At 38.8% G+C, this 12,411-nt stretch overlaps 1 protein-coding gene across 17 annotated transcripts in view; it reads right to left on the minus strand.

Annotated features, from left to right (window-relative positions):
- The window catches only part of INVS (inversin), a 236,930-nt gene that overhangs the window by 80,480 nt on the left and 144,039 nt on the right, over positions 1-12,411 (minus strand). For all 17 annotated transcript variants that reach the window (XR_013404658.1, XM_077965649.1, XM_077965642.1 and 14 more), the window contains 2 exons: positions 6,313-6,468; positions 5,613-5,842 (listed from right to left, as the gene is read on the minus strand). Coding sequence is in view for 16 of the 17 variants with exons in the window: in XM_077965649.1 (XP_077821775.1) it covers positions 5,613-5,842; positions 6,313-6,468 (386 nt within the window). In the remaining variant the exon portion in view is untranslated. The remainder of the gene's footprint in view (positions 1-5,612; positions 5,843-6,312; positions 6,469-12,411) is intronic.

Here is a 12,411-nt window from a genome sequence, read left to right on the forward strand (position 1 = left end):
CCTCTGAGACGAAGCTTCCAGAGGAAGGATCACGGAGCAACATTTGCTGTTCTGCAATATTTGCTGTTCTGCAGCCTCCACTGGTGATACCCAGGCAAACAGGGTCTGGAGTGGACCTCCAGCAAACTCCAACAGCTCTGCAGCTGAGGGTCCTGACTGTTAGAAGGAAAATTAACAAACAGAAAGGACATCCACACCAAAACCCCATCTGTATGTCACCATCATCAAAGACCAAGGGTACATAAAACCACAAAGATAGGGAGAAACCAGAGCAGAAAAGCTGAATTCTAAAAATCAGAGCACCTCTTCTCCTCCAAAGGAATGCAGCTCCTCACTAGCAATGGAACAAAGCTGGATGGAGATTGACTTTGACGAGCTGACAGAAGTAGGCTTCAGACGATCGGTAATAACAAACTTCTCTGAGCTAAAGGAGGATGTTTGAACCCATTGCAAAGAAGCTAAAAACTTTGAAAAAAGATTAGATGAATGGCTAGCTAGAATAAACAGCATAGAGAAGACCTTAAATGACCTGACGGAGCTGAAAACCATGGCATGAGAACTACGTGACACATTCACAAGCTTCAGTAGCTGATTCAATCAAGTGGAAGAAAGGGTATCAGTGATCGAAGATCAAATGAATGAAATGACGTGAGAAGAGAAGTTTAGAGAAAAAAGAGTAGAAAGAAACGAACAAAGCCTTCAAGAAATATGGGACTATGTGAAAAGACCAAATCTACATCTGATTGGTGTACCTAAAAGTGATGGGGAGAATGGAACCAAGTTGGAAAACACTCTTCAGGATATTATCCAGGAGAACTTCCCCAATCTAGCAAGGCAGGCCAACATTCAAATTCAGGAAATACAGAGAACGCCACAAAGATACTCCTCGAGAAGTACAACTCCAAGACACATAAGTCAGATTCACCAAAGTTGAAATGAAGAAAAAACTGTTAAGGGCAGCCAGAGAGAAAGGTCGAGTTACCCACAAAGGGAAGCCCATCAGACTAACAGCAGATCTCTCAGCAGAAACTCTACAAGCCAGAGGAGAGTGGGGGCCAATATTCAACATTCTGAGAGAAAAGAATTTTCAACCCAGAATTTCATATCCAGCCCAACTAAGTTTCACAAGTGAAGGAGAAATAAAATCCTTTACAGACAAGCAAATGTTTAGAGATTTTGTCACCATCAGGCCTGCCCTACAAGAGATCCCAAAGGAAGCACTAAACATGGAAAGGAACAATCGGTACCAGCCATTGCAAAAACATGCCAAAATGTAAAGATCATCAATGCTAGGAAGAAACTGCATCAACTAATGAGCAAAATAACCAGCTAACATCATAATGACAGGATCAAGTTCACACATAACAATATTAACCTTAAATGTAAATGGGCTAAATGCTCCAATTAAAAGACACAGACTGGCAAACTGGATGAAGAGTCAAAACTCATCAGTGTGCTGTATTCAGGAGACCCATCTCACATGCAGAGACACACACAAGCTCAAAATAAAGGGATGGAGGAAGATCTGCCAAGCAAATGGAAAACAACAACGACAAAAAAGCAGGGGTTGCAAACCTAGCTTCTGATAAAACAGATTTTAAACAAATATAGATCAAAAGAGACAAGGCCATTACATAATGGTAAAGGGATCAATTCAACAAGAAGAGCTAACTATCCTAAATATATATGCACCCAATACAGGAGCACCCAGGTTCATGAAGCAAGTCCTTAGGGACCTACAAAGAGACTTAGACTCCCACACAATAATAATGGGAGACTTCAACACCCCACTGTCAATATTAGATCAACGAGACTGAAAGTTAACAAAGAAATCCAGGAATTGAACTCAGCTCTGTACCAAGCGGACCTAAAAGACATCTATAGAACTCTCCACCCCCTCAGCACTACATCACACTTATTCCAAAACTGACCACATAGTTGGAAGTAAAACACTCCTCAGCAAATCTAAAAGAACAGAAATTATATCAAACTGTCTCTCAGACCACAGTGCAATCAAATTAGAACTCAGGATTAAGAAACTCACTCCAAACCGCTCAACTACACGGAAACTGAACAACTTGCTCCTGAATGACTACTGGGTACATAATGAAAAGAAGGCAGAAACAAAGATGTTCTTTGAAACCAATGAGAACAAAGACACAACATTTACTAGAGTCTCTGGCACACGTTTAAAGCAGTGTGTAGAGGGAATTTATAGCAGTAAATGCCCACAAGAGAAAGCAGGAAAGATCTAAAATTGACACCCTAACATCACAATTAAAAGAACTGGAGAAGCAAGAGCAAACATGTTCAAAAGCTAGCAGAAGACAAGAAATAACTAAGATCAGAGCAGTACTGAAGGAGATAGAGACACAAAAAACCCTTCAAAAAATAAATGAATCCAGGAGCTGGTTTTTTGAAGAGATCAACAAAATTGACAGACCGCTAGCAAGACTAATACAGAAGAAAAGAGAGAAGAATCAAATAGATGCAATAAAAAATGATAAAGGGGATATTACCACCGATCCCACAGAAATACAAACTACCATCAGAGAATACTATAAACACCTCTACACAAATAAACTAGAAAATCTAGAAGAAATGGATAAATTCCTGGACACATACACTCTCCCAAGACTAAACCAGGAAGAAATTGAATCCCTGAATAGATCAGTAACAGGTTCTGAAATTGAGGCAATAATTAATAGCCTACCAACCAAAAAAAGTCCAGGACCTGATGGATTCACAGCTGAATTCTACCAGAGGTACAAAGAGGAGCTGGTACCATTCCTTCTGAAACTATTACAATCAACAGAAAAAGAGGGAATCCTCCCTAACTCATTTTATGAGGCCAGCATCATCCTGATACCAAAGCCTGGCAGAGACACAACAAAAACAGAGAATTTTAGACCAATATCCCTGATGAACATGGATGCAAAAATCCTCAATAAAATACTGGCAAACCGAATCCAGTAGCATATCAAAAAGCTTGTCCACCACGATCAAGTTGGCTTCATCCCTGGGATGCAAGGCTGGTTCAACATATGCAAATCAATAAACGTAATCCATCATATAAACAGAACCAATGAGAAAAATCACGTGATTATCTCAGTAGATGTACAAAAGGCCTTCAATAAAATTCAACACCCCTTCACGCTAAAACCTCTTAATAAACTAGGTATTGATGGAATGTATCTCAAAATAATAAGAGCTATTTATAACAATCCCACAGCCAATATCATACTGAATGGGCAAAAACTGGAAGCATTCCTTTTGAAAACTGGCACAAGACAGGGATGCCCTCTCTCACCACTCCTATTCAATATACTTCTGGCCAGGGCAATCAGGCAGGAGAAAGAAAGAAAGAAAGGGTATTCAATTAGGAAAAGAGGAAGTCAAATTGTCTGTGTTTGCAGATGACATGATTGTATATTTAGAAAACCCCATCATCTCAGCCCCAAATCTCCTTAAGCTGATAAACAACTTCAGTAAAGTCTCAGGATACAAAATCCATGGGCAAAAATCACAAGCATTCCTATACACCAATAACAGACAAACAGAGAGTCAAATCATGAATGAACTCCCATTCACAATTGCTCCAAATAGAATAAAATACCTAGGAATCCAACTTACAAGGGACGTGAAGGACCTCTTCAAGAACTACAAACCACTGCTCAATGAACTAAAAGAGGACACAAACAACTGGAAGAACCGTCCATGCTCATGGATAGGAAGAATTAATATCGTGAAAATGGCCATACTGTCCAAGGTAATTTATAGATTCAATGCCATCCCCAGCAAGTTACCAATGATTTTCTTCACAGAATTGGAAAAAACTACTTTAAAGTTCATATGGAACCAGAAAAGAGCCCACACTGCCAAGACAATTCTAAGCCAAAAGAACAAATCTGGAGGCATCATGCTACCTGACTTCAAACTATACTACAAGGCTACAGTAACCAAAATAGCATGGTACTGGTACCAAAACAGAGATATAGACCAATGGAACAGAACACAGCCCTCAGAAATAATACCACACATCTACAACCATCCGATATTTGACAAACCTGACAAAAACAAGAAATGGGGAAAGGATTCCCTATTTAACAAATGGTGCTGGGAAAACTGGCTAGCCATATGTAGAAAGCTGAAACTGGATCCCTTCCTTACACCTTATACAAAAATTAATTCAAGATGGATTAGGGACTTAAATGTTAGACCTAAAACCATAAAAACCCTAGAAGAAAACCTAGGCAATTCCATTCAAGGCATAGGCATGGGCAAGGACTTCATGACTAAAACCCAAAAGCAATGGCAACAAAAGCCAAAATAGACAAATGGGATCTAATTAAACTAAAGAGCTTCTGCACAGCAAAAGAAACTACCATTAGAGTGAACAGGCAACCTATAGAATGGGAGAGAAAATTTTTACAATCTACCCATCTGACAAAAGGGATAATATCCAGAATCTACAAAGAACTTACATAAATTTACAAGAAAAAAATCAAACAACCCCATCAAAAAGTGGGTGAAGGATATGAAAAGACACTTCTTAAAAGAAGACATGTATGCAGCCAACAGACACATGAAAAAATGCTCATCATCACTGGCCATCAGAGAAATGCAAATCAAAACCACAATGAGATACCATCTCACAGCAGTTAGAATGGCAATCATTAAAAAGTCGGGAAACAACAGGTGCTGGAGAGGATGTGGAGAAATAGGAACATTTTTACACTGTTGGTGGGACTGTAAAGTAGTTCAACCATTGTGGAAGACAGTGTGGCGGTTCCTCAAGGATCTAGAACTAGAAATACCATTTGACCCAGCCATCCCATTACTGGGTATATACCCAAAGGATTATAAGTCATGCTGCTATAAAGACACATGCACATGTATGTTTATTGTGGCATGCACAATAACAAAGACCTGGAACCAACCCAAATGTCCATCAATGATAGACTGGATCAAGAAAATGTGGCACGTATACACCATGGAATACTATGCAGCCATAAAAAAGGATGAGTTCATGTTCTTTGTAGGGACATGGATGCAGCTGGAAACCATCATTCTCAGCAAACTATTGCAAGGACAGAAAACCAAACACCGTGTGTTCTCACTCATAGGTGGGAATTGAACAATGAGAACACTTGGACACACGATGTGGGGAGCAGGGAGGGATAGCATTAGGAGATAAACACCTAATGTAAATGATGAGTTGATGGGTGCAGCACACCCCCATGGTACATGTATACATATGTAACAAACCTGCAAATTGTGCACATGTACCCTGGAACTTAAAGTATAATTAAAAAAAAGAAAAAGAAAATCATGTAATATATTTATTTTTATACATGCATACATGTGTATACCATGCAATCTTTTATAAAAGTCATAAAATTATTTCAAGTCTATATTATAACTATGTTAAATTATATATATATATAAAAAGACTGGAAGAGAATATGGACAAATAATAGTCTTGATTAACAGATGGATTTGTGGGTGATCTCTTCATCTTGTAAACTGTTGTTTTACTTATGTTTACAACAAAGAAGAAATACTCTAAATTCTTTGGAGCAAACAATATAGAAAAGACATAGAATTTCTACCTCTTTGTCTTGAATGTTAGGGTCTGCATTATTTTCCATGAGAACTGCCATGCAGTTGATATAGCCTCCATATGCAGCACACTGCAAAGGGGTTCTTCCTGCATAATCCTGAACATTTGGATTAATCTTATTTTCTATTAATATTTGGCAAACATCAGCATTTCCTCCCAGTGCTGCCCAATGTAGAAGAGAATGTCCGTCTTGGTCAACTAGATCTACTCTTGCTCCACCTAGAAAAGTACAAATATAATGAAAATGTCTAATAGAAATAGCATTTATTAAAATGAATAGAAGTAAAAAAACCACAATTCTTCCTTAAATGCATTTATTAAAATGAATAGAAGTAAAATAATAAGAATTGTTCTTTAAATGCTTTATTCTTGTGGAAATGCTTCCACATACATTGTCTACTTCAGATTTTCACAATAAGCTTGTAAATTGGACTGGCTAGGAATCACTCCCCCTTTATATAAAATAAAACTGAGGATCAGGCAGGTGAAGTGACTTTTCCTATATCAAGCAACTCCCAACAAGTGGAGCTAGGAGTAGAACTTGAGGTTCCTCACGCCATGTTGGGTGATCATCCCTTCATCCTTGTACTTGTGCAGCTTTCTCGTAAGGAAAGCTTTATCTCAAACAGAGTATGCAAGAATTCCTACCTGTTAAGAGAGACTTATTAGGAGTACTGTTATTAACCCACCTTTAATGAGTGTCTGAATCACATCTTTGTGTCCCATCTCACAGGCTCGGAAAAGTGGAGTATGTTTCATAACGTCAGTAGCATCCACTTGAGCGTTATTTTCCAGTAATAACTTCACGGTGCTGACATGGCCAGAAAGGGCAGCAGCATGCAAAGCTAAAAGGGAACCAAAAGAAAGTGAAGAATTAGTCAATAACAACTTCACCTTTTAAATTATTATATGTCCTTTCTTCTCTTGATTTCCCCATCATTTTGAATAAATGCAATCTCAGTTTTAAGGATTCCCTAATTTATATTTTGCTTTTTTAGATTGTGCCTTCCTCCCTATGCATATGTATCACTCACACTTTCCCCTTTCCTTCTACCTTTCTCTTCTTGCTATTTTCTTCCTTTCCATCCTGTTGGTCTGAAATGGTATCCTCTTCTAAGCTACTAGTTTTCTCTTTTCAGCTATTAGTTTTCTCTTTTTCTCTTTCAAGACAGCAAGAAAACAATACAAAGGGAAATGGTTTAAATGATGTACACAATTCTGCCCAACAACCCACTCAATAAGCACATGTCCCTAAGGGATCATGTGACTGGAGACATCAATAGACTGTTCCTTCCATTGGTTAAATGTGCTGTTCCTTCAATTGGCTTGCGTACCCCAGTGGTACTGAAAAGCATGTACATCTTGCTGCATTGAGTGCATTTTTAATATAATATCACTCCAAATACAAGCCAGCTACTTCCCCAGGGCTCAATTTAAGAAACAGCGAGGTGGCACATGTCTATAGTCCCAGCTACTTGGGAGGCTGAGGCAGGAGGACTGCTTGAACCCAGGAGGTCCAGACCAGTCTGGAGAAAATAGGAAGACCTCATCTCAAAAAAAGAAAAGAAAAGAAACAGGAATTTGCTTCACTGGAGAAAAACTGAGATGGAATATGGCCTCCTCTCTTGTGCCTTCCAGAGGTTTTAAAGAGTAATTTTGATTAAATGTGTTTCATGTTACACTGACTCCTGCCTATGTTACTCCACTGTAATGCTTGGCTTATGTCATCCCTCTATAGGTTTGAATTAGCCAAAATAACACTTCAGATGCCTGGGCCAGTTCGAAGTATTATGGCTCTATAAGGCCTAGAACAGTGTCTTTTTCATAAAGGGTGATCCATGGAGCAAACCTGGGATGCAGATTTTTGGGCTGAGTAGTATTATAATGCTGGATGTTTAGCATGGAATACAATAGATAAGGTTACATTCTAGGAAGGAAAGCAAAACAAAACAATTCTCCATCAATAAAGTATTATATAATGATAATTGGTATAATTAAAGTAATAAAAACTGTTTTGATATGTAGAATCACTGAGGGACTACTTTTGATTGGTGGTTACAGATAGCTTTGCATAAGAGTGGATGTTTAAGCTGAGACCTGAACCATGAAAAAGACAGAGTGAGACTCCGTCTCAAAAAATAAAATAAAAAATAAAATAAAATAAAAATAACCTTGAACTTAACTATTGTTACTCCCACTTTGAAAAGTGGTGCAAGTTTCTATAGAAACTTAATTTTTTAATGTAATTTTATATTACAGAAACCTTCAAACATATTCAAAAGTAGACAATGGTCCAGTGAACTCAATATAGCTATCACCCAGCTTCAACAATTATCAATACATGGCTAATCTTGTTTTATTTATTTATTGAGCAAAGGAAGAGTTAGTACAGGACAGGAACGACTGTGTGTGTTTAAGGAAGGAAGGGTAGTTGCAGCACAGTAAGTGACAGTGGACTAAGTCAGAAAGGTAGAAAAGGCCAGATCACAAATGGTCCTATCGGCCAGTGATGGAAGACATTTGAAGGGCTTCATGTAGTGGAGTGATATTATCTGATTTATGCTTTAAACAGATGACTCTAGCTGTTCTGAGGAGAATGTATTTGTAGTAGATTAAAATATAAGCAGGGAGACCAGTAAACATTTCGGCAGTAGACTGAGTGAAAAATGATGGTGGTCTGACTAGGGTGGTTGGAATGGAGATGGAGAGAAACAGAATGATTTAGAACATGTTTTGGAGGTGGAGTCAATAGGACTTGCTACAGGATTTGACACAGAATCTCTGTCCATGTAGCCTGGGAATCTGAATTTAAACAAACATCTCTAGTAATTCTTATGCCATTCTTGAATTTGGGAACCATTGACCTAAATGGCTAAATGTTAGTTTGACCTAGACAAGATTCAGACAGGCATGAGTAACTTCAAATATCTGAAGTGCTATCACATGGAAGCCAGCACAGGGTAGAACATTCAGTTTGACAAATTTTGGCTCAGTATAAGGAAGAACATTCTAATAGAGTTAAGATGGCAGTAGTGGGTTTTCTATATTGGAGCTGTTCAACAAGAGGCTGAAAGACCACTGCTGAGAATATCATAAAGCAGATGAAAGCATCATATAATATCTGTGATATTTCAGTGATTTCACATTTTAAGAGCGTAAGAACCCTTTTCCCCCAAATGAAAATTTATAAAACACCTAATATATAAAACAAGTAAGAGTTGAGTGGTTCTGACTAAATCAGAAGTGGAGCATTACCCACTCGACTGTCTATTCCCTCAGCTAAGTATTTCAGGTACCTCTATAGAAAACTGTTGTTATGAAGAACATGGTTTGGAAAACCCTGGGCTAGATTTAGTTTTAAGGTGACTTCTAATTCTGAAATGCTACAATTCTGTGATGTGGCATCCAGTATGAAATATACTCTATAGATAACATCAATATCAAATTTTTTAAAAAGATAAAATTTCAGTTAAGTAACAGTTAAAATTAATGATCATATTAAAAGAAATTCCCCATTTATAACTATTTGAATTTACTTTATATATATATATATATATTTATTTATTTATTTGAGACAGAGTCTCACTCTGTTGCCCAAGCTGGAGTGTAGTGGCATGATCTCGGCTCACTGCAACCTCCACCTCCCGGGTTCAAGTGATTCTCCTGTCTCAGCCTCCCGAGTAGCTGGGACTACAGATGCCCACCACTATGCCCGGCTAATTTTTGTATTTTTAGTACAGGCGGGGTTTCACCATGTTGGCCAGGCTGGTCTCAAACTCCTGACCTCAAATGATCTACCCACCTCGGCCTCCCAAAGTGCTGGGATTACAGGCGTGAGCCACTGCGCCTGGCCTGAATTTTCTTTATTTAAAAATAACCTCAGGTCAAGCATTACTCCTTCTTTGAAAAGTACTGCAAGTTTATATAGAAACTTAATTTTTTTAAAATGTAACTTTATATTACGGAAACCTTCAAACATATTCAAAAGCAGACAATTGTCCAGTGAACTCAATATAGCTATCACCCAGCTTCAACAATTATCAGTACATGGCTAATCTTGTTTTTTTTAACCACGATTCATTTCCTCTACTTCTGACTGTTTTGAAAAAAATTCTAGAGTCATATCCTTTCATCTGTAAATATTTTAGTGTCTTTGAAAAACAAGGATTCTTGGCCGGGCGCGGTGGCTCAAGCCTGTAATCCCAGCACTTTGGGAGGCCGAGACGGGCGGATCACAAGGTCAGAAGATCGAGACCATCCTGGCTAACACGGCGAAACCCCGTCTCTACTAAAAACACAAAAAATTAGCCGGGCGAGGTGGCGGCGCCTGTGGTCCCAGCTACTCGGGAGGCTGAGGCAGGAGAATGGCGGGAACCCGGGAGGCGGAGCTTGCAGTGAGCTGAGATCTGGCCACTGCACTCCAGCCTGGGCGACAGAGCGAGACTCCGTCTCAAAAAAAAAAAAACAAAAAAAAAACAAAAAAAAAACAAGGATTCTTTTTTTAAACACCTCACTGTATCAGTTAGGATCCAGTCAGAAGACGGAAACCATACCAGATATAATAGATGGAATTCAGTATAAATAATTGCTGGCTTTGTATTGAAGAAATGAAAAGGCAGAAAGAAAACACTAAGGTACCACGGGGGTAGCAAATGCAAGAAATAGCTACCAATCCTGGCACTGGGAGTACATAAAGAAGAGGATGAAACCTAAAAGCTTAGAAGAGCCCTGAAGAATGAAAACTCAGCCTCTGAGGAATGGCTCTGCTTGGCTGGTGCTGTTGTGTCTGACAAGGGTGTGCTGAGGCTGACACTGTGAATGTTGGAAACCTGCAGAGTGAAATTAACTGTTTTTGCTGAAATAAAGTATTGCTGTGTTGAAGAAGCATTACTAGGGTGATGCTGACCATAGCAGGAAATAAAAACAACAACAGGCCGGACGAGGTGGCTCACACCTGTAATCCAAGCACTTTGGGAAGCTGAGGTGGGAGGATTGCTTGAGCCCAGGAGTTTGAGACCAGCCTGGGCAACATAGTGAGATCCCATCTATTATTATTATTATTATTTTACTTTTTTTCCTAAAAAAAGAAAACAAGAAAAAAGCAAGAGCAGGACGCAAACAGAAAGATGTAATCCCTTGTCCCTCTTCCAGTCTTCCAGTCTCCCTCCAATGCTCCCTATTGGTGGACTCTAAAAGAGCACCTGTGGCAAAGGGGAAATGTGATTTGCAGAGCCCCAGGCCCAGCGCTGCAAAGAAAGGACAAAAGGATAAACACGAAGCTGAGAGACAACAGTTTGATCACTGGTAAAACCATAATGCTGTTATCACACCTAAAAAATACTAACAGAAATTCTGTAATGTTCAATAATATTGACATTTTCCTGATGGCTGTAACATTTTTTATAGTTTATTTATTTGAGTCAGGATCCAAATAATGTCCATATATTGCTATTGGTAACACCTCTTTTTAATGGGAAGGGAAAAAAAATCCTTGTAGAGGGATGATAGAGAAGAACTCACTTTCACAGAAAAGAAATGTCAGGAAGGCATCTCTGACATAATAAAATCCCCACAGAAGAAAGAAACCAGCAAATTAATGAATCTGAGAAGAATTTATGTCTGAACTTCAACCATGGTGCATATGAGAAAGATACTTTTGGTCAAAGAGTGCAAGTATCCTTGCCCATACCTTATTCAAATACCTGAAAAAGTTAAACTAAAGTCAAAGCTAGTGATAAAGTGGAAGAATATATAATGGAAATCTGACAAAAAATTAAATGTTCAGATCATTTATAAAGTCAACATCCTATGTGTCTGCACTATGCCCCTTAAGAAATTTAAGATCTGCTGGCCGGGCATGGTGGCTCACACCCGTAATCCCAGCACTTTGGGAGGCTGAGGCAGGTAGATTGCTTGAGCTCAGAAGTTCGAGACCACCCTGGGCAACACAGTGAAACCCCGTTTCTACTAAAATACAAAAAGAAAAAAAAATTAGCCGGGTTTGGTGGCATGCGCCTATAGTCCCAGCTAGTTGGGAGGCTGAGGCAGGAGACTTGCTTAAACTTGGGAGGCAGAGGTTGCAGTGAGCCAAGATCATGCCACTGCACTCCCAGCCTGGGTGACAGAGTGAGACTCCATTTCAAAAAAAAAAGAAATTTAAGATCTGCTGTAAGGCTTTGATAGATAAATACTTTTGAAAGTTAAAGTCTTTATCATAAAATTGAATTGTCTTCTTAAAATATTTTTTTTGAGGCTGCGGTTGTCTTCGTATAGTGGGGGAGATTTTAACTAAAGCAACTCCCCTCCCTTCTCTCTCCCTACTGTTGCATCAATAGTTTTGGTGGCCAAGAAAAATCTTATTCAGGATAACAGTAGATGCAAATGGCTCTAGCATGTTTCTACAAATAAAAAAACATAACGTGGAGAAGCCCATCACTGATTTTTTATTCTATTCCGTGCTATTGTAGTAGTATGTAATTTCTCCTTCTCTTTCTGAGTTGTAAGTAGGATACAGTACACAAGGAAGAGACCTCCAAGTTGACACTGAGGCTGAAAAACTTTACCTTTCATTAACCAACACATAGGTAAAGGCCTCTCCTATTAGAGAAAGAAATTAAAATAAGCATCTAGTAAGAGTTTTTCAAGCAAGGTTGATTTGAAGCTTGGAAGCTTCTAGAGCCATGGGGGGTTATCTCTAAAAATGGGAGATTCAGGATGTGGTAATGCTATTCAAACCTGAGAAAAGAGCACAGTAAAGGAGACTGCTGAGAATACACTTAGATGTGTGC

This window comes from Macaca mulatta, chromosome 15, assembly GCF_049350105.2.
Source record: "Macaca mulatta isolate MMU2019108-1 chromosome 15, T2T-MMU8v2.0, whole genome shotgun sequence".
In the NCBI taxonomy this organism is placed as follows: domain Eukaryota; kingdom Metazoa; phylum Chordata; class Mammalia; order Primates; family Cercopithecidae; genus Macaca; species Macaca mulatta.